General features: G+C 47.4%; 1 protein-coding gene across 3 annotated transcripts in view; it reads left to right on the plus strand.

Annotated features, from left to right (window-relative positions):
- Positions 1 to 288: 288 nt before the first annotated feature.
- Positions 289 to 25184, plus strand: part of tprn (taperin) — a 119725-nt gene continuing 94829 nt past the window's right edge. For all 3 annotated transcript variants that reach the window (XM_072488117.1, XM_072488118.1, XM_072488119.1), the window contains exon 1: positions 289 to 2865. In XM_072488117.1, the coding sequence (XP_072344218.1) occupies positions 343 to 2865 (2523 nt within the window). In that variant the 5' untranslated portion in view covers positions 289 to 342. The remainder of the gene's footprint in view (positions 2866 to 25184) is intronic.

Raw genomic sequence — 25184 nt, forward strand, 5'->3', positions numbered from 1 at the left:
TTCAGGGATCTATGTACATGGACACCGAGATCTCTCCGAGATCGCACCGAGATGCAGGGCCACAGGAAAGGGCGGGGAATAGGACGAGTAGAGTTACTCTGGCAGAGAGCTGGCATGGACACGAGGGGCCGAATAGTCACCTCCGGGGCTGGAATCATTCGGAGTTGCTATGTGGGTCCCAATCGGCAGGTGGCGCGGTCTGAGCCGCACCTCCTGCTGCCGGCTTCTTGCGGTTTCCGTGGAGACGGAGGGGGCGTGCCGGGGCGCGGTGGCCGGCGGGACGGTGGAGGACCGCCCGCTCGCCCGCCGGCCAGTCAGTCAGTCAGCGAGCTCGCGGTCGGCATGTCGGTGAGCGAGCAGAGGCCGGCACCGCCGCCGTTCTCCCCTCCTCAGCCGCACAGACAGGAGGAGGAGGAGGCGACGGCCAGCCAGGGCGCCAGGATGCCGGCCTGGAAGAGGGAGATCCTGGAGCGGCGGAAGGCCAAGCTGGCGGCGGAGAGCCGGAGCTGGACCCCGAGCCGGGCGGCGTCCCATAGCAACCGGGCGGGGGAGGCGGAGCGGGCCCGCGCGGCCGGTGAGGCGGGCCCGGGGGGCGCCGTGCTGCTGGAGAGCATCGCCCCCATCCAGGAGAACCCGTTCATCCAGCGGGAGCGGCGGCGGAGGCGGCTGGCAGAGCGCGAAGCCCCGGGCGGCGGCGGCTCCTCGGCCAAGCAGCTGCTGGAGCTGTACAGCCACATGCCGGGGGTCCGCACCATCCAGGCCGACAACATTATCATCATCGAGTCGGACCCGGACTACTTCACCGAGGCCGGCCCGGCCCGGCTCAACACCGTCAACGAGCTGGTGTCCCGGGCCGGCCAGGGCAGCGTGGCCGAGATCCGAGCCGCCGAAGTGCTCGTCTACCAGAGCCCGCTGAGCCGCAGCGAGGACAACCTCAGCACCCTGGCTGCCGACGAGCCCCGGCCCGCCGAGCTGCAGGGCAAAGTCAGCCGCCTGCTCGAGAAGTTCGACCAAAACTACGTGAAGCCAACTCGGTCACGGAGCACGGAGAATCTGCTGGACGGCTTCTCCCCCTCCCAGGGCCGCCACAGAAAACCACTCCTGTTGCCAAAACCCCCCTCAGTCAGCCAGCAGGAAGGGCAGCCCCCCCGGGGGCTGAGCTCCTTTGGCCCCCACTTGGGCAGCATGTCCCCACCTCAATCCAAATCCTCCCCGTTGTCTTCGCCCACCAAACCCTCTGGTCCTTTGTCTCCTGGCCGCACACCTTCTCTTCCCACTGCCTCTTTACACGATCAAGGGAACGCTAAAGTGAGTGTCAGTGATCGGACTGTGCCTGAAGACAGACCCTTTGCTGTGTCCTCCTCCTCGAATGTCAGTGATAGGACTGTGCCTGAAAACAGACCCTTTTCTGTGTCCTCTTACCGTAAGCAGTTTGAGAATGTACCCGCTAATGGGTGGCAGCTCAGGCAGAAAGAGTTGTCCCCAAGGAAAGCTCCGTCTCACAGGAGCCAGGAGAACACCTTGAAGGATTGGACCACCAAGGAAGATAAGTTAATAGAGAATGGTCACCTGGATCTGGATTTAGTGGGGACTGGTTCATGCTCTGTGAATGAAGGAGCCATGGACACTGAAGATAAGGTGGATGGATTTGGGAGTGGCCTGGTGCCTCCTTCTGTCAGTGCTTCTAGCAGTGATGTTTCCAAAGGGGCTAGTACGTGGAGGCCAGAGTATGAGGTAAATCAGAGGAAAGGTTTGAATTCGAGTCCTGAGATGCCCCAGCCTGCTGCCGAAGATTGTTCCAGACCCTCGTCTGCAAAACCCAGTGCCACTCCCTCGGGGAAGGTGAAACCGAACCACAAAGTGGAAGGTTCAGCCAAAGTAACTCCAAACCAGTGCAATGGTGTGTCTGCTTCCACCAGCCTGAACAACTCCTTTGAAATCGTACCTGCCAAACCTCCAGATTTTTCAACCATTCCAGAAGATGATATCCAGGCAAGGGCACTAGCAAACCTCAAAAAACAGTCCAGGAACTCCTTTATTGTGATTCCAAAGAAGAGAGTAGGTGCCTCTGTGGCAACCAGTGAAGTTTGTGATAATAGGGAAACGAGCAAAATTTGTGAAAAGCCAAAAGTTGAAAATGGTGCTTCCACTACTGAGGCTGAAACAAGTAGAATTTCAGCTGTTTCTTTGGAAAGGATCAGCCCATCTGATAAGCAGAGTAAAGTAGGAAAATTACCTGTTGGAGAGTCTCGGCTTCCGAAAGTTGATTTCAAGCCAAAGATGGAGGGGACCGTGACAAAATCTGCATCAAGCGGTAGCTATGATGTCTCTTCTAAACATATGGATGCTCAGCTCTCAGATAGGAATGAAACAACAAGTGTGTTACCAACTGAGATGTCCGAAGCAGAGCGGAATGTTGAATCCACTGTAATCATTCGAAAAGTGACATATATTGACGAAGACCTCCCCATCACTAACATAGATGATGTCTTGGTAACAGAAGAGAAAGAAACTTCCAAGCAACCAACCAGGGCCAAATCAGCTGTTGCAAAGGACAAGCCTCCTGAAGAATCGTTTGGTGGCCCACAGCAGCCCTTTGTGCAGCGTAAGAGTGGAAACACCTTCACCATTGTTCCTCAACGGAAACCAGTGAGCAAAGACCAGCATCCCTCTGACAAAGCAAAGGAGATTTCTCAGGGAAATAGAACTGATGAGCAGTCAGCGGAAGATTCTGAACCATCGCTTGCCAAACTGGGGGTGTTATTAAAGAAGCGTTATCCACTTGCTGAGGAGATACAGGTGATCGGAGGGTATCTGTCATTGGAGAGATCCTGTTTGTCCAAGGCTGGTTCCACGAGGAAGAAGGTAGGCTTACTCAATTAACATCTTGGCATAAGAACACAAGAACTAGGAGTAGGCAATTCAATGCCTCGAGACTGCTCTGCCATTCACTATGATCATGGCTGACCTCATGGCCTCAAATCCACTTATCTGCCTGTTTCTCCATAATCCTTCAACTAATTAAAAATCTGTCTGTCTCTCCCCCTCAAATTTACTCATTATCCCAACATCCACCACACACTGGGGGAATAAATTCCACAGATTCGCGAGAATTGATTTCCCCTCATCTCAGTTCTAAATCTGCTACCTCTTATCCTAAAACAATGACGTCTCGTTCTAGATTTCTCCACAAGAGTAAGCATCCGCTCTGCGTCTACTTTGTCAATACATTTTATCATCTTGTATACCTTAATTAGATCTCCTCATTCTTCTAAACTCTAGAGTATAAGCCTAAACTGCTCTGTCTCTCTTCATAAGGCAAACCCATCATCCCTGGAATCAATCTAATGAACTTCCTCTGAACTGCCTCTACTGCAACTACATCCCTCCTCGAATAAGGGGTCCAAAATTGTACATAGCACTCCAGGTGCGCTCTCACCAATGCTTTGTACAATTGCAGCAACACTTCCCTCCTATAATACCCTATTCCTTTAGCTATAAAGGCCAACATTCCATTTGCATCCATGTGTGGTTTGAATTTTTAAGGAAACAGAAAGGAGCTGGCACCAATTCTCATGGATTTTTCCCAGAGAAGACCTCCTGGGTGAAAGGTTCTCATTTTCTTTTCTTTTCACTGTATCCTTGAACATGCTAGAGTACAGCAATCACAAAGTGGTACTCATTTGTGAAACATGTAGCATGCAGAATAGAGCTGTACCTCATTATTACTCTTTAACCTTAAGGTAAGACCCCATCCTGCCCCATGCAGTAGCGAGCATTAGTTAGATCCCACATTATACTTGTTTTATGCTAACGGCCCATGGGTCAGAAAGACACCATTCTCACTTTTCATTCCTACATCAGTGTTTTTGAAAGTAAATACCTAGATCAGCGATTGATATCCAATGAGTAATAGAGTGAGGTGTATGTCATGCATGACAAGACCATTATGGTCAGCAATCCATAAAGATCAGGAGACAGCCTGGGAAAAACCTTTTTAACAAACTGAGATGGGGGACCCGTGATGCATTATCTGAGAATGTGTTGGCGGCAGATCTTGTGACTTTGAAAAGAGGTTTGGTTATTTTTTTAATGAGGAGCACTTTGGAGGGCAACAGGGTAATGGCAGGACAGGTGCAAGGGGTCCAGCATGGACATGATTGGGTGAATGGTCTACTTTTGTGCTGTTACCATTCTATATGACTCTGTAAGGGGAGCACAGTGGTTAGCACTTCTGCATCACAGCACCAGAGACCCAAGTTCAATTTCGACCTTGGGTGACCGTGTAGAGTTTGTACGTTCTCCCTCTGTCTGCATGTACTCCGGTTTCCTCCCACAGTCCAAAGATGTGCACATTACGTGGGGTTAGGAGAATAAGGTGGGGGAGTGGGCCTAGGTGAGGCGCTCTTTCAAAGGGTTGGTGCAGATTCAATGGGCCAAATGGCCGCCTCCTGCACTGTAGGAATTTTTATGACGTCAACCATTATTTGAGCAGTATCTGATTTCACCCGTGAAGGGGAATTTTTTAAATTTGAATATTGACTGTATTCTATGACTGCCGTTACCAGGAAGATAACTTAGAGCCGCTCAAAGTTCATCTTTGGTCATTTCAGAAACTGCAACTTTATTTGAAATGCAGTAGCTTTTTTTAACCTCTCTTTAACAGTTTGCATCGCTGTTGCTGCACAACTTCCTGAGAGAGATTTCTTCAGAGCAGTCAGAAACTGAGACTGAACAAACTTGCCTCTGTATATTGTACGTTTCAGGGATTGTGATTCTTGTGGATTTTTATAAACTCATTCACGAGTAGGCATCATCGGGCGAGCCAGCATTTATTGCCTTAATTGCCCTTTACCCATGTGATCTGTGTAGTATCAGTGCTCCCACAACAGGGGCCAAAATAACTCACTCAATGGCTCTTTTGGAGATTTTGTCGGGGTCTAGCTTTAAGTTTTGCAGGTGCTCATGACTCGGGAATTTGCAAACTTGCCCTGTGCCTCCATTAAAGGATATTAAAGCAAGGAAAGACTCTTGTGTTGGGCAGGTAGCCAAGAATCCAACAGCAATTAAACAGTTTTCCTTCATTTCCTCCCTCCCACTTCTCCACGTCGACCTCCTCCTGCGGCTGATATTAAAGTGCACTCGGGGTTGGGCTCTTCTGGGTCGACTAGACTCCTAACCTTTTCTGTACATCAAAATGTTATTTAAATAAATAAATAGAAAACCATGTGCGTCAACAGCCAAAAACATCTGTATCCAGACAGAGGGCACGAGAGCAGGAAAAAAATCTGATTTCTCCTGCAATAGGTTTTCTCCCACTATCCCAGATGTCTCTATGTTAAACTTTAATTGCAAAATAACAAAATAGAAGAGGAAGAAAGCCATTGGAAAGAATTTATCTTTTTTGTTTGGTTGTTGCTCCAGCAGTGGTTTGAACACTTGAAGTTGGGAACTCCTATCCACATATAAATAGCTGTGAGTGAGCAGTGTTGCTTGTTGCTCACACGCCCCCTCGCTTTCTCGCCCTGAGACGCCTCCCTTTCAAACTAATTTGTCCCATATGTGAGGGATTGTAGCCTTTTCCCTGAATACAACAAGCAGTTAAAACTGAGACAAGGGGTGATTCTCATTGTTGATGCCATTCTTTCCTTGCACCAAAGTTCTTTGAGAATAGACTTTGCCAAGAAATAAGTAAATAATAAAGGAAGGAAACAAGTGTCAACTATCCGTTGGCTTCCAAGTTCTAAGGCTCTACTCCGAAGAGTATTGTTTCTGCCTTTTTCTCTCCCTCTTCAACTTGCTGAACAGTTGTTTTTGCTTTTGATTCTCCAGCTTCCCACGTTCGGTGCTCCAGCCTCGTCCAATCACAGGTTTCTTCCATGCTATCCTTGCGACAGAGCAATAGGAGCAAGGAAAGTCAAAATCTGAGATTGGAGGGGCATCTCCTCCCAGATTCTGTCTGTCCTACACTAGCTGCTTCTTCACTCACACGCTGCTTCCTGCTCCCAATGAAACATTTGTGCCTGCAATTCTTCAGTCCTGTTAGGACAACAAAGCCATAACGAAAGATAATATTGCATGAGGATGGCCTTTCTTGAATTTTTCATCCTGTCTTTGGTTTCTTGCGGACTATTGACGTTTCGAGTTGCTGCTCCTGTGTATTTTGAACCATGTCCCACGCTGCTGTTGAGAAGGGAGTGCCAGGATTTTGACCCAGACACAATGAATGCATAGTTGTATAGTTCCACGTCAGGATGATGTGTGGTTGAGAGGGGAAATTGTAGGCGGTGGAGTTCCCCTGCATCTGCTGCCCTTGGTGGTAGAGGTCACGGGTTTGGAAAGTCGACGGAGGCTTAGTGAGTTGCTGCAGTGTATCTTGTGCACACTGCTGCTACTGTGTGTAGGTGGTGGAGTGAGTGAATACTAATGAAGCTTTCTGCCTATTTATAATCGGGTGAAGTGTTAATAAGGCCAGAATGGAAATTATGCGATGCCTGAGTATGTCGCAAACGATTTGAAATTGGATTTCACCAAAGGGCCAAATAAATAGAGGTCATTTTGGAGGACTGAAATTTGGATTGAGAAATTGAGGTTTTTTTTATTTCTGTTTTCCAAATTTAGGTTTCCGAAGCTCCCAGTGTAGAAAATTGTAGAAACTTTCTTTGGCACCATTTGTTGAGAGTATTACAGGGAATCTCACCACGCTCCTGTTGGAGTTCTCAGCCTGACAACAGCACACATAGGGGGTCAATTGCTCTTAATCCATTGTTCCTTAGTTTAACATTTGTATTGAGATGACCTGTGATATGGAATAAACCTGTAGATGAGGGATGGTTGCCAAGCGTGTGGCACTCTATGGGTGAGTGCCTTGCACTGATGCAAAGTAGATCTGCATGTGGAAAGCGTGTACTCAGCCATTTCATACACCAAGTATGAGGGACTGGGGCATATTTACTTCACAGGTATTCGGTGTATGCTGGGGAAATGCATTGACATGATGTGAGGAGTAGGTATTGGGATGTATGATACAGTTTGGGGTTGCTATAAGGGTGGGGTGGTAATATTGAAATCTTACTGGAAATGCTTCTTCATTTCTTTGAGATTATTATGCTGATACGTAATACATTTGATTTGGAGGTTATCTGGAGTTTGTTATCTTCTCACTGCCTCTTCCTGTTTGACCAATGTGCTTTGGTATATGGGAAAACCATTTTATCCTTCCCATTGCCCAGCTGTTTGAATATTTATGAAACATATTCTGAAAATATCTCAAAGTATTACTTCAGAAGATCGAGCAATGGTTTCTACATAGTCATTTATTTAACAAGGGCAGTTTGATCAGCTTTGCGTTTCACCAGATGCTCACGGGCAGATGAATTTCACTATAAAAAATGTGAGCTTGCTGACATATTGTGCTATATCATCCTGCTTAACTAATCACTTAGTTGGATCTCATGGTGACGATGTGGCAGGGTCAAAAATCATTTCTGTTCATCGTGTGTGACCAAAGCTTTAAGAGCGAAGGCTGTTTCCCATTGAGCTGATGTAAATAACTGAGGCATGGCTTCCTGGTTTGACACTGTGTGAAACATCAGCAATACTGCGTAGAGTCTGAGGGACCACCTTCAGTTTCTGGTTAACCTGATTTCAATGTGATGTTGCAGGGCTGGAAGCAAAATGACTCTCGTCTGTTCTTGGTGCTGTCAACTGTCCATTTGTTGTTGGGATTAGGAAGGTGAAGCTTTTTTTCAATATTCATTCATGGGACAAGACTATATAATTTACTGCCATCCCTAATTATCCTCCAGCAGGTGGTGATGAGCCACTCTTGCAGTCGATGTGGTGTAGACAGACTGGTAGGGGGGGGGAGTTTCATGCTTCCGACCTACCAAGAGTGAAGGACCGCTATACATTTCCTAGTCAAGATAGTGTGTGAGCTGAAGGGGAACTTGCAGCTTTTGGTATTCCTATGCATCTGCTGTTCTTGTCCTTCTAGCTGGTAATGTTTCTGGGTTCAGACCTAGAAGATTGTGCAATCCACAGACTCAGCGGAAGCCTAACCACACTCATCACAGCAGGACCAAAGAAACTGCTTGGCCTAGGGACTTTGCATTAGCTAAATAAAATAAGTGGGTTTAGAAGGTGCCTTGGCAAGTTGCTGCAGCGTAGCTTGTAGATGGTGCACGCTGCTGCCACTGTGTGCTGGTAATGATTACAGGATTGCAGAAATTACAGTGCAGAAGGAGGCCATTTGGCCCATCGAGTCTGCACCGGCCTTTTGGAACGAGCACCCCACCTAAGCCCACACTTCCAATCCATCCCAGCAACCCCACCCAACCTTTTTGGACACTAAGGGCAATTTAGCATAGCCAATCCATCAAACCAGCACATCTTTGGACTGTGGGAGGAAACCGGAGCACCCGGCAGAAACCCACGCAGACACGGGGAGAACGATTAACAGCCATTTGACAATAAATCAAATCAAGGCACTAGTTAGACCTCAGCTGGAATATTGTGTCCAGTTCTGAGATTACATGAAAGTGCATTACAATTCCAATAGGCTTTTTCTATTTTTCAGAATGGTCATTGGAAACGAAGCATGGTAAAGCTTACAGATTATTAGGTGGAAGTGCAATTGCTGTCTTGTGCTTGGCCAGCACTTGTATGAAGCTACGCAGGCAAATATACTTTAGATTACATGTGATTGAGTGTCTCTTTTTCTGCACCATTGCTATTGTGATTTGGGTCCTCTGCTCATTCCATCTTTGTCCAAGTTTGGCTATGTTTCAGGTGTTCATTTCCGATGCTGTTCGCTGCAGCATGTCGCAGCTAAAATTCAAAATCGCTGGAAATTCAAACAAACTACTTTCCTTCCCAATTAGAACATGCTGGAGAGGTGGTGGGATGAATGTTAAAATAGGTCAAAAGTTTAGTTTTATTTCCGTGAGACTGCTACCAGTTCCTGTAGATTGGTACCATAAATGTTTCCAATTCTCCAGCATTGGACACTGCCTCCTTGTTTATTTTGCTGGCCATTATAATCCTGTTCAACAGAACTTTTGTTGCTAACTTTGGTTGGTTCAATTGGCTCTGTTTTATAACCTTTGCTCTAGAGTCGCCAGGTATCTTTATGATACCGCCATGAGGTTCAAGTTCAAGTACTGATCAATAACTCAACACGCCAATTAGTAAGATTCAAATCAATACACATTTATTATACACAGTAAATCACTACTCATGCATAAACTCTATTTTCTAGGCTATTTCTATCACTTACAGGCCTATACTTAGCTTCGGACTGGCCAACCAGGTCAGGGGAACAAATGGCCTTTCGTTCGGGTTCTGAAACTGCAGGATTCAAAAGCTGGTATAGACTGGTAGCTAGGAGCGTCTATCTCGTAGCGAGTGTTGACTTGAGACTTACTTCTTTGGAGGCCGCCGGACAGGTCACTGTCAAGGGTTGCTTCGCGTTGCTGAGTGACCCTGTCAAGAAAGACGATTTGAACTTGGGGGCTTTACTTTATAGTCCCCAGGGACTTCCCGCCTTTCGGGGCGAACCCCGTACCTGGTTTCAAGTGATTGGACTTCGTTCCAATCGCTTGGTTCGATTTCTCCAATACTGGAGCTGTTCCCTGATTGTTGGGTGGTCTTTAAGTGTCCGTTAACCTCTTTTGTATTGGCTCCTGCTGGCGCCGAGGAGTCTGGCTTGGCTTTGTTTACCTTAAATGTTTCGATTGTTCCCGGGGATCACTCATTACTATGTAGATGGATGCTACATTACTATGCAGCATCCTGCTTGTATCAATGCTGTCTGGGTTTTTTTGCAGAGTCTAATACACAGTAACTTGCGCCTGCTAGTTTTCGCCTGTGTTGGCTGAATTTCCCTTCAGCCTTTGCGGTTCTCCTAATGCGAAGCGTGAAGGATCACATAACTGCGTTGTCTTCATTTCCTGACCTGGCGAGCACACTTCTATGGCCTCTACACTATGCAAGAAATTTTTAACTGACAATTCTAAGTGGTGCTATGTCAAAACAGGGACATGCATTACAAAATAAGAAAAACGGTACCTCTAACAATACTTAATAAACTACACTCAAACATTCAATCATACTAACTTCCTTAATGATACAAACAAAATCATAGCAGCATTATTCAAATTTTTCCTGGCTTGGCAGTCAAACTCACGATTGTACAATCGCTCATGAAACATATTTCTTTATTCACAAAAAGAACGCAAATGAATGTTCTTTATTATAGATCGCGGGGGTCGGGGGTCTGGTCATGACCGAAAATAGGGGATCTTATCCTATATACCGGGGTGCGAGCGCGGTAGGCTCTCATTTTCCATTTCCTCAGACGAATAGTATGGCCAATGGAGTATGGCCAATACTAGTCGGGATTCTATTAAGTAGGACAGGGAGTACCAGGTACCAGATGGTGTGGTGTCGCTTGTGACTGGGCTCTGGGTACTATGGGGAAGTGAATCATTAACGGCTGGGGGTGGGGGGTTGGGGTCGGGGTTTGCGCGCAACCAAATGTTCATTAGGGTGATGAGCAACACGGAGGATGTCCTCGTGGTTCCTTTTCTTTCTCTTCTCTTCGTCTCTGTTCCTGGAGCTTCTGGGGTTCTGTGGGATCAAGCATAGTGTCTGTTACTATCTTGGTTTAATGTCTCGTCTGTTGGTATGTCTGTCCTTCAGTGCCAATTCTCCCGTTACAATTTGTCACCATGTGTGACTCCCTCATATTTTTTTTTAAACCGCATATTCCGGACCATACTTAAAAATACTGAAACAGTGCGAGCCCTGTCTCGCAGGCTGTGCGAGTTACCATCCAAATGTTTGAGGATGTAAATAGCATAGGGTTGGCAACCTAAGGGTCACCTGAAAACAAAAACAAAACTTTTTGAACAAAAATTGCCGAAATGAGGTGCGTATGGGCCGCGACAGGTAAGATTGGGAATCCCCGGGTAGGACGGCGACCAATGCCGTGTGTACTCTACCCGAGCGTAACTGACCAGAGGGGGGGTTCCTCAGGCAGAGCTGGTCCCAATGCCGTGTCTCCACTACTAGAGCAACCGACAAGAACGGGCAAAAATGTAGTCATCGTGGGGGGTTGCCGTATTGGTTCTTCCTTCGAACCAGAATGGCAGTTACGAACAGGGCTCTGAGGTTTCTGCTGATGAACGTGCTGACAAGTTCTCAGAGGTTTCGGCCGAAAAATAAGGCGTGGGGCTGTGGAAAAAAATTTCCGATCTTCCAAACAACATTTAACAATATAACTACAAGCAACATTAAACATGCTGCAGGCTCCATCAGAAAGGACACCGTTTTCTCCCAAGCGGTTCCTTTTTAAAACATCATCTGGACACCTCAGTTATCATTTGCGAACAGGGTCGCAAAGGGGTTCTCGTTTTGGGAGTCAGACTCAGAGTCGTCATCTTCTCCCGGATGCCAAACTCTCGAATGTATAAGGGTGGATAGGGCTGCATGGTGTGATTTTGGGATCCATCTCGTCATTCCGGATGTGTCTGAATGAATTGTCCCGGTGCCAAAAGGATGTGTCCAATTCTGTTGGAATGGAGTCGGGGTCGTCATTGTAGGTCGGTGGTGGGGTTTGTTTAGGAAAGTGATCATGAAGGGATCACTCGAATCGTGTTCAGATTCGCTGGGTGTGGGGCCTGATCTATGGGGCTAGTAGGGTGGCGTGCTGTGGCTATTGTCTGTGTCACAGTCCCTGTCGCTGCTGCTGCAGTCTGTGGGCGTTCTGGGGCGGAGTGTATAGTTCGGGGGTGGAGTCGGGGTTGAGTCCGTGGCTGGGCTGGACGTGTTGGGGGAGGGTAGGGTTACGTTGGCTGTGGGCGGGCGTGATCTGCTGCGTCGAGCATGACATGGTGTGTGTGGTTCGACTGTGGTCCATATGCCTTAAGCTGGTTAATATGGAACCACGCAGTTTTTCCGTTGGGGAACTTTATTTTGTACATGGAGGGGCTTACTTTGTCCGCAATGGAGTACGGACCCGAATATTTAGGTGACAGGGATGTGCTGGGGTTGTATATGGAGAGCATGACTTGCTGTCCTACACTGAACTCAGTCGCATGTACTGTCTTATCGAAACAGGCCTTGCTCTGTTTCTTTCGTGTGCCTAATCGTACCGTGGCTGCCAGCTGAGCCGTTTTAACATTCTCTACTAGCTGTTCTACTGCTTTCTCGTGTGTGAGGGCCGTCACTTCGGGGCTGGTCAAATCTAATCCTAATAACAATTCTGTGCCTTTCATGGGGCGACCGGTCATGAGAGTGTGTGGGGTGTAACCTGTAGATATTGAAACCTTATTTAGCAAAAACATCAGCGCAAAAGGGAGGACTGAATCCCAAGTGGTGGTGTTTTGCTGGACCATTTTTCTGAGGGTTGATTTTAGGGTCCGATTCATGCGCTCCACGATACCACTCGACTGTGGGTGGTATGCGATGTGGAATTTTTGGGTAATGCCAAATATCGTGAGGACGTTCTTCATGATGCGTCTCGTAAAATGGGAAACTTGTTCAGATTCAATGCTGCTTGGGAGTCCCCATCTCATAAAGAGGTGGTGGGTTACGATCTTGGCTGTGGTCTTTGCCGTGTTCGTTCTAGATGGGAATGCCTCTACCCATTTCGTAAAAGTGTCGATGACAACTAGTACGTATTTGTAACCATTCCTGCAAGGGGGCAATGGTCCTATAAAATCGATCTGGAGGTTAGTCCAGGGGCCATTAATGGGGCGGGTGTGACTAAGTTGAGCTTTCTTGGCATATCTGTCCAGATTGTTCTGGGCACAGATGAGGCAATTCCCAACGTAGTGCGTTACGTCTTCTTTTAAACTGGGCCACCAACAGAGCTGCCTGAGGTGGGCTGTAGTGGGATCAATTCCCTGATGTCCATGACCATCATGGAACAACCAAATGAGCTGATTCCTGTCCTGTTCAGGAACCACATAAAGGGTGTCTTTTAACACCACACCGTCGTGTGTGGTCAGTGCATTTTTGAATCTATCATAGGGTGCTGGATAGTTTCCTTTTAAAATCTCCCTGAGATTGTTATCCTGCTTCTGGGCCTGCACTAAATCCTCTATGTTAGTCTGCGAGACCTGAACTACATTCACTGGTGCGCTTTTGGGGGGTGTCCAAAAATATCCATGCCTGGAACTTGCCTTTGCCAGTGCGTCGGCTTTTACATTTCCAGGGGGGGAGGAACGATGGTGACTACGAACTTTAACTATTCCAAAAGCCCTGTCCTGTGCCTTTTCTAAAATGTGACGGAGCAATGGGGCTGAAGGGAGGGGTTTTCCGTCTGCGGAAACAAATCCTCTTGCTTTCCACAAGGGTAGGAATTCCGTAAGGCTATTGCTGACATAGAGGCTGTCCGAGTATATGTCTGCTGGGCTGGGGAAGGAATCTGGGTAATCCACAATGTACGCCACGGCTGCTAGTTCTGCTGCCTCCGCGCCTAAGTGTCCTGGAAGTTTTATTGCGATTTCTTCTAGGGCGCGTCCCTGCGCGTCCTCGACATAAATGCCGCATCCTGTAATGCGTTTCCCTTCTAATATAGTGGAAGATCCATCCACATATATTCTTATGGGTTTGCACGTGTCTGTGTGCTTGGGGCTCTGGGTTGGACTACCTATCTTTCTGGGGGGTGTTTTCGCAATAAAGGGGCCTGTGTTGTGGTGTGGTGAGATGATTTCACATTCGTGGGGGGTGCCTGGGTACTGTAGGTTATCTGCTAAGAACGATTGGGTCTTGGTCCTTTTAACAGTGATGTCCCGTCCCTGCAAAAGAAGGGTCCATCTGGCTGCTCTTATTTGACTAACTGTACCGTCCTTGAGTCGTCCGTCCAGTAAAAGTTGGGTGGGGGTGTGTTCCGTCAGGATTGTGATGGGGTTTAGTCCGGTTCTGTAAGAAAAATACTGAACTGCCCAAAAAATTGCGAGCAGGTGCCTTTCACAGGCTGAAAATCCCTGCTCCACAGCATCTAAGACTCGGGAGGCGTAAGCCTTAACTGTTCGTGCCGTTCCTGGAGGAGCACGGCCGAACGGGTGCGGTCTGTGCTTGCTACCTCTATTGCATAGGGGGAAAGCGGGCCTGGAACTTGTAGTGCGGGGGCTGCAATGAGTGCTCTTTTCAATGAGTCCACAGCACAGTATGCTGCGGAAGCCATTCCCAGGGGGCTCCTTTCTTTAGGAGGTCTGAGAGGGGTGCTGCCTTGCTGGCGAAACCGTCAATGTGGTTTCGGCAGTAGCCAACCAGTCCTAAAAATGACCGGAGGGCTTGAACGTTCTGAGGAAGGGGCAATTTTGCAATAGAGTCAATCCTTTTGTGTTCGATCTCGCGTTTACCATGTGTAATAATTGTATCCAAATATATCACCTTGTTTTCCAAAACCTGAGCCTTTTTGGAGTTTACTTTACAACCAATTTTCTGTAGGTGTTCCAGGAGTTCGGACAGAAGCTCGATGTGCTCTGCCTTGGTGTCTGTCTGCAGTAATAGGTCGTCCACATACTGGACCAGACATTTGGGGTGAGAAAATTTTGACAAACCATTTGTCAACTGTCAGTGGAAAATGGAGAGGGAGTTGTGGAATCCTTGTGGATGGCATGTCCACGTGTACAGCTGATTTTTAAAAGTGAAGGCAAATTTGTATTGGCATGCTTTTGCCAATGGACTGGACCAGAATCCAGTACTGACGTCCAAAACCGTAAAGTATCGTGAGTAGAGTCCCTGTTTGAGCATGGTCTCGGGACTTGTGGCTACCGTGGGGGCTGCTGCGGGGGTGACTTTGTTGAGTTCCCGGTAATCGATGGTCAGTCGCCATGATCCATCGGGCTTTCTCACTGGCCAAATTGGGGCATTACTAGTGGAGGCTACTGATCTAAGTACGTCCTGCTCTAATAAGCTTTCTATTACCTTTGAGATTTCTCTCTCTGCCTCTTGGGGAAATCCATACTGTTTTTGGGGTCTAGGGTCAGGTCCTGTTATTTGTACGGAGTCATCTGTCCACAGTCGGGTTTGTGGGTCGCGAATGCTGTCCTGTGCTTCTGCAGAACTGCCTTAACCTGCTTGTCTGTGCTAATTGTGGTCGGGTCAAACCAAAATTCGCCTACTGCGCTAATTTTGTTTGCATATTCTCCCATGGTAGGCGTTGCGGGGGCTCTTGTGGATTTTGCCATTTTCCAAACACATTGATTGACTAGATCGAAGGACAGATTGTGGGAATTCATAAAATCTATGCCTAAAATGTGTTCTGCTGTGTGGGGTAGATCGACTAAAACTATGGGGTGCCTGGTGGTGATGTTGCCGATTTGAATGGGTACAGGGGCTGTGGTGTGTCCCTGCTGTGAGTGGCCTATAAAGCCACTGAGGGTGATGGTGGCTGTAGTGGGCCACGTGTCCTTTTGAAACATGGTGGAGGAATTGATTGTGGTGCAGGACCCTCCTGTGTCCCAGAGAAACTCGATGGGCTGTCCCCGAATCTTTGCTGCAACTACTGGTCGGCCGGTCCTATCCCAAAGGGTGTCGCAGACCCAACTGGGGAGCCCGAACACCGCCAGTCCGTTCCGGTCAGGTCCATCTGATCTGAACAGGTGCTAACGCTATGTATTGGCTTTGTCCTGGTTTTATTTAGAGTGCCTGTCTGCTGGGCTCTCTGTTGCTTTTGTAGGGCATTGCATTCTCTTGCAAAGTGTCCCAACTGTCCACAGTTGTAACACTCCTGTGACTTTTGTGGGGGGCTGTTCTTGCCTTCATTCACCCATGCGGGGTTCTGGGGTGCCTTAACTGCATGTATGTCTGCTTCTGCCTGCTGTTCCTCGAGATTTTTATTCGTGGGTTTGTTTTGAACAGATTGCTCGCAGGTGCGGGACAATCTTTTTACAACCCATTTCTCATCATGAGCCTCCTCTGAGGGATCATAATTGGCACAAGCTTTTTGTCCTGTTTTCTGTGGCATGGGAGATAAGGGTGCGGTCCCATTTGGCCATGTTATCTGGGGACAAATGGGCGTGGTCTAAGTCTCCGAAAACTGCTGCGAAATGGATCCACAAGCGTCCAGCAAACGCTGTGGGGTGCTCGGTTTTCTTTTGCCTGCACTTATGAAGGCCATCTACGGGGTCACCCCTGTTATACCCGATCGCGGTATACATTTCTGCAAGGGTGCCTCCTCCTACATTCTGTGGGTCGGGAAGGGCTGCTACGACCGAAAGGTCTAAACTCAAAACTGTGAGCTTTACTTGCTCTCGCTCACCCAGGCCGTACATGGTAGCCTGCTGATTTACTCTGGCAAAGAAGTGGTGGGGGTCTGAGGTGGGGAGGAACGGTTTGATTTTATCGCACGCGTCCTGTAATTGGGTCACTATTAAGGGGGTGGTGTACAGAAATTCCATGTCGTCCGATGTGGCTGTGTGGTGGGTGGTGACTGCATTCATTGGTGCCTGAACTGTCTGCTCTGTGGGGGGTTGGGGCGCTTTTCTCTTCTGGGGCTTTCCCTGCGCACATGTTCCCTGAACATATCTCTGCGCTGTCTCACTCAATTCTTCCCAATCAGGGCCGTCTTCCTCCTCTAACTGTGATCCAAAGGTTTCCTGGAATCCTTTTTGAACTGAAAGCAGAGATTGCAGTTCTGCGATCTGCTTCCGGCACTTTGCGTGGTCTAATGAGCTTTGTCTTTGCTCTGTGGTGGCAGCATGGAGTGCTCTTAACGCTGCATTCAGGTCACTACACTGCCTCTGCAATGCCTCTCCTTGCTTCTCTGTTTCCTCTCGTACCAGGACTGCATGTTGCGTGTCCTGATGGGCCTTTTCGTACTGGGATTGGAAGCTGTGTAGGTGCGCCAGACAAGACTGGTGTGCCCACTTTGCATCATCCACCTCTTCGTCCTTTGCTGCTAACTTCCTCCTTAATTCTACATTCTCTTTCCCTACCTCACTGACATCGACCTTGCTCATTCGATGCATGCCTTCTATCTCTTTTCGGAGCGTCCTAAAGACCTCCTCTGTGCCTTGCAATTGTGCCAAACAGGACACGATTGCCATCGGCTTGCGAGCTTATCCTAAGCTCTTCTTGTGAATCTCGCTCAGGTTCTCCCACCAAGTATGTCCAATACTCCCGGGACCTGTTTCCTCATTTTCACAGAATTTGCTCCAAAGAGGCCATCCTTTCCCTTTGAGGTACTTTCTGATGATCTCTTCCCAAACGGGACACTGTCCACCCCTACAGCTGGTCGCTGCGACCACGTATTCTTCGGAGTTCATGAGGCGTTGCATTGCCATCTTTCTTATCTGAATGCTTCTCTTGAAATTTGGAACAAGGGGTATAAAGGCGGTGCTGTAATTACGGGGACGGCTTTAGCTATTTTCCGGAATACAAACTCCCGACAGTTTTGTCGCAACAAAAAATCTATCAGTATTACCTTATCGCCCTGTTAGTTACGCAAGCATTAACACACTTCTGAATTATGAGGATTGATCAGAACTGCTTGAACACTTGTGGTTTTTCTGTTCCCAATTGGATTTCTAATTCAAATTTTGGGTTCTCCCGGAGTGGTTAAGCCGCTTCTAGATCATGTCCCGTCAGGATGTCGCCAGTAATATGTTGCTAACTTTTGGTTGGTTCAATTGGCTTGTTTTATAACCTTTGCTCTAGAGTCGCCAGATATCTTTATGATACCGCCACGAGGTTCAAGTTCAAGTAATGATCAATAACTCAACACACCAATTAGTAAGATTCAAATCAAAACACATTTATTATACACATTAAATCGCTACTCATGCATAAACTCTACTTTCTAGGCTATTTCTATCACTAACAGGCCTATACTTAGCTTCGGACTGGCCCACCAGGTCAGGGGAACAAATGGCCTTTCGTTCGGGTTCTGAAACTGCAGGATTCAAAAGCTGGTACAGACTGGTAGCTAGGAGCGCCTATCTCGTAGCGAGCGTTGACTGGAGACTTACTACTTTGGAGGCCGCCGGACTGATCGCTGTCAAGGGTTGCTTCGCGTTACTGAGTAGACGATTTGAACTTGGGGGCTTTACTTTATAGTCCCCAGGGGCTTTCCCCTTATGGGGCGGACCCCGTACCTGGTTTCAAATGATTGGACTTCGTTCCAATCGCTTGGTTCGATTTCTCCAATACTGGAGCTGTACCCTGATCGCTGGGCGGTCTTTAAGTGTCCGTTAACCTCTTGTGTTGGCTCCTGCTGGCGCTGAGGAGTCTGGCTTGGCCTGGTTTACCTTAAATGTTTCGATTTATCCCGGGGATCGCTCATTACTGTGCAGATGGCTGCTTGTATCAATGCTGTCTGGGTTTTTTTGCAGAGTCTAATACACAGTAACTTGCGCCTGCTAGTTTTCGCCTGTGTTGGCTGAATTTCCCTTCAGCCTTTGCGGTTTTCCATTTTAAGTCGGGAAGTGGCCAACTCAGGTGGCTACACTTTATATTTATTAAAAAAAAAAAATCATTTTGAGCAATTCCATTACAGAACATTCTTGCCCTAGGGATCTGTAAGATGGGAATCAGTGTGGATTTGGCATCTCTGATGGAGCAATTATTATCCAAATATAATAACCAGGTTGACATAGTGAGGGCACCTAACCAGCCAAGGTCTGCTGCAGCCTTGAACCTCTGGCCTAAAGCAAAAAGATAGATCTTGTATTTATAAAGCACAACCTCGGGATGGCACAAAGCACTTCATAGCCAGTGAAGTACTTTTGAAGTGTAGACATTTTTAGAATGTAGGTAAATGCATAGTCAATTTGCGCTAATTTGGATTTCCCAATTGGCAATGTGATAGCAGCAATCTGCATTTATAGAATGCCTTTAGTGCCAGTCCAAAGATGTGCAGGTTAGGTGGATTGGCCAAGCTAAATTGGCCTTGGTGTCCAGGAAGGTTAGGTGGGGTTACTGGGTGATGGGGATAGGGTGGAAGTGTGGGGTGTTCTTTCCAAGGGTTGGTGCAGACTCGATGGGCCAAATGGCCTCCTTCTGCACTGTAAATTCTATGTCTTAACATAACACTACAGAGAGGCTGTGAACGCATTGGAGAGAGTGCAGAAGAGGGGTACAGGAATGGTTCCAGGGATGAGAAACTTCAATTAATGGGGATAGATTGGAGAGGTTGGAACTGTTTTCCTTGGTGAGAAGGCTAAGAGGAGATTTGATAGAGACATTCAAAATCATCAGGGCTGGACAAAATCGATAGGTTTTCCACTCGTGAAGTTAAGGAAAATGGGGCACGGATTTAAGGTGATTACTAAAAGAATCAAGTGTGATTGAGAATTTGTTTCATACGACTGGCTCGAGTCTGGAATGCACTGTTGGAAGTGTGGTGGAGGCAGGTACAATCGAGGCATTCAAAAGGGCATTAGATGATTACTTGAATAGAGACAATGTGCAGGGGTACAGGAAGAAGGCAGGCGAATGGTACAAAGTCATAATAAACATTTGGCGAGCTGGTGCAGGCACGATGGGCCGAATGGCCACCTTCTGCGGCATCACAGTTCTGTGAAACACCCCAAGACACTTCTCAGGATTGTCACCACAACATTTGGCAGTGATCTTGAAAGTTTGTAAGCTGGAGGAAGTTACTTAGATGGGATGGGGTGAGGCTATGAACAAACTAGAAAGCAATAATTAAAATTTGAAGGTTGCTGGCCAGGGAGGTCAGTGAGCACAGGTGATGGTTGAACTGGACTGGGTGGGAGTTTGGATGCAGGCAGCAGATATTTGGAGGAGCTCCAGTTTATGGGGTGTGGAAATCTGGCCAGAAGTGCATTAGAGTAATGTAGGCATAGATGAGAGTTTCACCAGCAGGGGCAGAGGCCCTGTTGGGCAGTGATAAGAGACGGAAGTGGTCGATCTTGGTGATGGCATGGATTTATGATTGGAACCTCACCTCTGGGTCAGATATAATATCAAGGTAGTCTGGTTTCGCCTCAGGTAGTTGCCAGGAAGAGAATGAAGTCAGTGGCTAGGAAATAATGTGTGTCGCAGGAAGGGAAGACAATGGCTTCAGTCTTCCCGATGTTTAGTTGGCAGTTCCTGCTTGGATGGCATACATGCAGTGTGACAAATGCTGTAGAAGGGTAAAAATACTGACCAGATAATCCACTGGTGGTGTTGGTTGTGGGATAAATACCAGTCAGGACACCCAGGAGTATGTTGAATAGTGCCATGGGATCCTTTTCACCCACCCATGAGAACCAATGTGCTGTTGGTGTTATGCATCCTCCAACACATCAGCAGTTCCCTCAGTACTGCTTATTACCCTGGATGTTGTGTTCATCCCCCTGGAGAGGAACCTAAACCCAGAACTTTCTGACTCTAAAATGAAGAAAGTGTTGACAACTGAGCAATGGCTAACGAAAATCTGAGGTTGCTAGATTGCAGGCGCTCACCAATGTCCTAGCATGATGACAATATACTCAGGTTTTATCTGAAATGTTGGCCTTTTGCTCAGATCTCTAGAACAGGGCTTGAATTCATGGCTTCCTGCTTCAGAGGCAATAATGCCCTGAGCCTAAGCAAAGACCTGTTTGATATTTTAGACTCCCTAGTGAAACAATTAAACGATGTGTTCACAATTCTGACCCGCCAACACTACTAAGGGAACTTGTGTGCAATGGGAAGTATTGAGAACTGTTGGGGTGTTGAGTCTAAACACCTTTTTCCTGCTGAAAGGTCATCAGTCATCAAGAGTTTACAATTTGTCTAAATTTTTCTTCACTGCCGTTTTACAGAAATAAGTTACAGCAAACTAATTATCAAAGCCAAGGTGGAACTTCGCCAGTCCCTGGGTTCTTGGGTTAATGTGGAACTAACTGCAGTATTTCCTGCAGAACCTGATGACCTGTTGTTCTCAACCTTTGTCACCACTTCTCTTGTTTTGTTTCTTTGCATCTCTGATTGAATCATTGCAAATGATCAGTCCTGACTTCCTCAATAGAGTCAGAAATTTCTGCTGAGTACGCAAAGTGCCCAACGCCTGACTTTGTGATGACTCGCTTACTTTGGGTTGAAATTTCCATGCAGTAATGTGGTCTGAGGTTTGCAGATGCTCCTCTTGGACTTCTCTCGCTGAAGATGCATGTGAAATGTTTCTTGAGGCTTTTCCAGATCGACAGGATTCCTGAGAGAGCACACATTGAATCTCCCAATATCCGCAGGGGAAACATCTTTCTCAAAAGAACCCCACCAGCTGACACCTCAAAGCACTCTCATTGACATAGACCTTAATTAAAAATCCACACGTTTGTGTGAAATCCTTACTGGCATACACGCCACACCCTACAAACTGGCAACAGTCCCACCTCTCAATGTCTGCAACAGCAACCACAGCCTGGTAACTGACCCAAGTGGTGAAGTCCCAAGTTTTAACCTTGCACAGAAGATCCAGTCGACCCTCGACATCTTGAGGTCGGCACAAGGAAGATGTTGCTGCTTGATCCACAAGTGGAACATGAAGAACAGCTCAATTTCTGACTGTGGCCGCCTGAGTCAGACCGTTGCCCATATACCGAATTTGAGTGACTCATTCCTGGTGGTGTCACAGCCATTCGCACTGCGTTAGCTAACTTCAACATCAAACTGACTGTTCCGTATCCATACGACTAATAAAACAAATTATACATCAGTATGGACAGATTTAGATTAGCTGTGGAAAAGGACATGTCTCATTTTTTAAACGTGCAGTGAGACGATTGTTGATTTTGCTGACATATTGAAAGGAAGCTTGTGGTTGCACGACCGCACAGAATAGAAATGCTGAAATGCTATTTTAAGATGTTGTTTTTGCGTCTCTGGAATACTCCTTGGTTGTGTTGTCAGCTGAATATCTCCATTTATTTGTGTAACTTTGTGTCTGTTCCCCTCCCAAGTTTATAAACAGGAGGAGCCCATCTGCCACTGAATTGCATTCAGTCAGATTAGTAACTGAGGCCAACCTTCCCGTTGTACCGTTGTCCCTTTCCTTGTCCTTTTCCAAAGTTCCATTGACATTCTGCTGGAATGGTTCACTTGACTCCTAAGCACCCACAATCTTTCGTGCAAGATGCTTCCAAATTTCAGATTGTGGAAAAGGTGACTTCTAACTTCACACCTGAGTAACATTGCTCTAATTTCTGGATTGTCCTGTTCTAGTAACCAAATACTGAAGTTATAGTCTCTCTAATATATCATTTTTAAAGAGCCAGATTAGAATTCCTCAGTTTTCTGAACCGACAGGAATACAAATCTAGACACCCTCTCCAAAGCCAGTATGTCAACCCTGAGGTTCGGGTTCCCAAGCTCCTGAAGGATCATCTTAAGGCTCTGTGCAAGTGAACGGAAGTCTACCCGAGGCTCTGTGCAGGTGAAGGGGAGTCTACCCGAGGCTCTGCAAGTGAAGGCGAGTCTACCCGAGGCTCTACAAGTGAAGGGGAGTCTACCCGAGACTCTGTGCAAGTGAAAGGAGTCAACCCAAGGCTCTGCAAGTGAAGGAGTCTACCTGAGGCTCTGTGGAAGCAAAGATAGTCTACCCAAGACTCTATGCAAGTGAAAGAGAGTCTACCCGAGGCTCTGTGCAAGTGAAAGGGAGTCTACCCGACAGACTGTGCAAGTGAAGGGGAGTCTACCCGAGAGACTGTGCAAGTGAAGGGGAGTCTACCCGAGAGACTGCAAGTGAAGGAGTCTACCCGAGGCTCTGTGCAAGTGAAAGGAGTATACCCGAGTCTCTGCAAGTGAAGGCGAGTCTACCCGAGGTTCTACAAGGGAAGGGGGGTCTACCCGAGGCTCTGCAAGTGAAGGGGAGTCTACCCAAGGCTCTGCAAGTGAAGGAGTCTACCTGAGGCTCTGTGGAAGCAAAGATAGTCTACCCAAGACTCTATGCAAGTGAAAGAGAGTCTACCCGAGGCTCTGTGCAAGTGAAAGCGAGTCTACCCGACAGACTGTGCAAGTGAAGGGGAGTCTACCCGAGAGACTGTGCAAGTGAAGGGGAGTCTACCCGAGAGACTGCAAGTGAAGGAGTCTACCCGAGGCTCTGTGCAAGTGAAAGGAGTATACCCGAGTCTCTGCAAGTGAAGGCGAGTCTACCCGAGGTTCTACAAGGGAAGGGGGGTCTACCCGAGGCTCTGCAAGTGAAGGGGAGTCTACCCAAGGCTCTGCAAGCTAAGGAGTCTACCTGAGGCTCTGTGGAAGCAAAGATAGTCTACCCAAGACTCTGCAAGTGAAAGGGAGTCTACCCAAGGCTCTGTGCAAGTGAAAGGGAGTCTACCCGAGGCTCTGTGCAAGTGAAAGGGAGTCTACCCGAGAGACTGTGCAAGTGAAGGGGAGTCTACCCAAGACTCTGTGCAAGTGAAGGGGAGTCTACCCAAGACTCTGTGCAAGTGAAGGGGAGTCTACCCGAGGCTCTGCAAATGAAGGAGAGTCTACCCGAGGCTCTGCAAGTGAAGGAGAGTCTACCCGAGTCTCTGCAAGTGAAGGAGAGCCTACCCGAGTCTCTGCAAGCGAAGGCGAGTCTACCCGAGTCTCTGCAAGCGAAGGCGAGTCTACCCGAGTCTCTGCAAGTGAAGGTGAGTCTACCCGAGTCTCTGCAAGTGAAGGAGGGTCTACCCCAGGCTCTGCAAGTGAAGGAGAGTCTACCCAAGGCTCTGCAAGTGAAGGCGAGTCTACCCGAGTCTCTGCAAGTGAAGGTGAGTCTACCCAAGGTTCTGCAAGTGGAGGGGAGTCTATCCGAGGCTCTGCAAGTGAAGGCGAGTCTACCCGAAGGTCTGTAAGTGAAGGGGAGTCTACCCGAGGCTCTGCAAGTGAAGGGGAGTCTACCCGAGACTTGTGCTAATGAAGGGAGTCTACCCAAAGCTCTTTGTTGCTCAGGAAATTGTGTTTCTTTGCACTAATGAACATGAAGATACCCTGAAGATGCATACTCTGAGAGTAGTAAGGGTGTGGAATGCCTTGCCTGCACCAGTAGTGGACTCGCCAACACTAAGGGTATTCAAATGGTCATTGGATAGACATATGGACGATAAGGGAATAGTGTAGTTGGGCTTTAGAGTGGTTTCACAGGTCGGAGCGACTTCGAGGGCCGAAGGGCCTGTATTGCGCTGTTATGTTCTACTGACCAATTATTATCACCGTTACTATTATTCATTCCTATTCTCCTTTAACCTTAACAAACGGCATTGAGTTGCAATGTCCAGAAACTAATGCTTTTTTGGTAAAAAGTCCTGCTGCCTAATTTCATGATTTTGGAATAGAACAATTGGAAGCTATTTAATGTTCCTGGTATCATTTAAAATAGAAACATTTTTTGGAAATAGATGTCGGGTGCATGGACAAGTTGAGCCGAATGCCTGTTTACATGCTGCAAACCTATATGACTCGATAACCAATTATTGTCTCATCTGTAAACTTCCCAATCATACTTCCCACATTTCAGTTGGTAAATTGGAAGTGAACCAGTACCACATCTGCCCCAGGGACATGTTTCTTGCTAAGGTGCTGTACCCAGAACAGAATTCAATTATTCTAGGCTGTCTCAGAGAGCGGAGACTGAGGTTCCTGACCTGTATTCTAGATTGACATCAAGCAGCAGCAGCATGTCCAGTGGGTGTGGGTGCCTCTTCACTGGGAGACGAGGAACCCCTGGCACTAAGCACTCCACTGACTGTATTAAAGATGGTTAGGCCACGGAAGAAAATTTCATGTTGTGGCCTGACAGCCTGTGAATCCTGTCTCTATGTCACATTGTGAAGAACAAGGGAATACAAAAATGCTTGCGTGTAATTTAGACCCAATTAACAAAACAAAAAATTTAGCAGCATTTAAAAACAATGGTCAGGAAAAGACTTCCTGGTCCATCCAACCAGCCTAATCAGGACACTGCAGTCTCACGCACCATTAGATCCCCTGCCTCTATCTCATCAGAGGCACAAAACCGTAGATACACAACCGTTACCTTGTTTCGGAAAAAGCTGTGAAATGCAGCGTGAAGCATTCTCCTGGAGACTACAGAATGGCTCCAAAATACCCTATTATCTTTAAATATCAACAGATGGTAACTGCCACAGAAACTAGTCTAGCTCCCGTTAGATCACTCGGTGATTCTGCACAGACTGATCAGATTTCATTTCAAGGCCATCAGTGGAAAAGCTGGTTGCTGGCGCAGAATGAGACTTCCA

The sequence above is a fragment of the Scyliorhinus torazame genome, chromosome 22 (genome assembly GCF_047496885.1).
Source record: "Scyliorhinus torazame isolate Kashiwa2021f chromosome 22, sScyTor2.1, whole genome shotgun sequence".
NCBI lineage: Eukaryota > Metazoa > Chordata > Chondrichthyes > Carcharhiniformes > Scyliorhinidae > Scyliorhinus > Scyliorhinus torazame.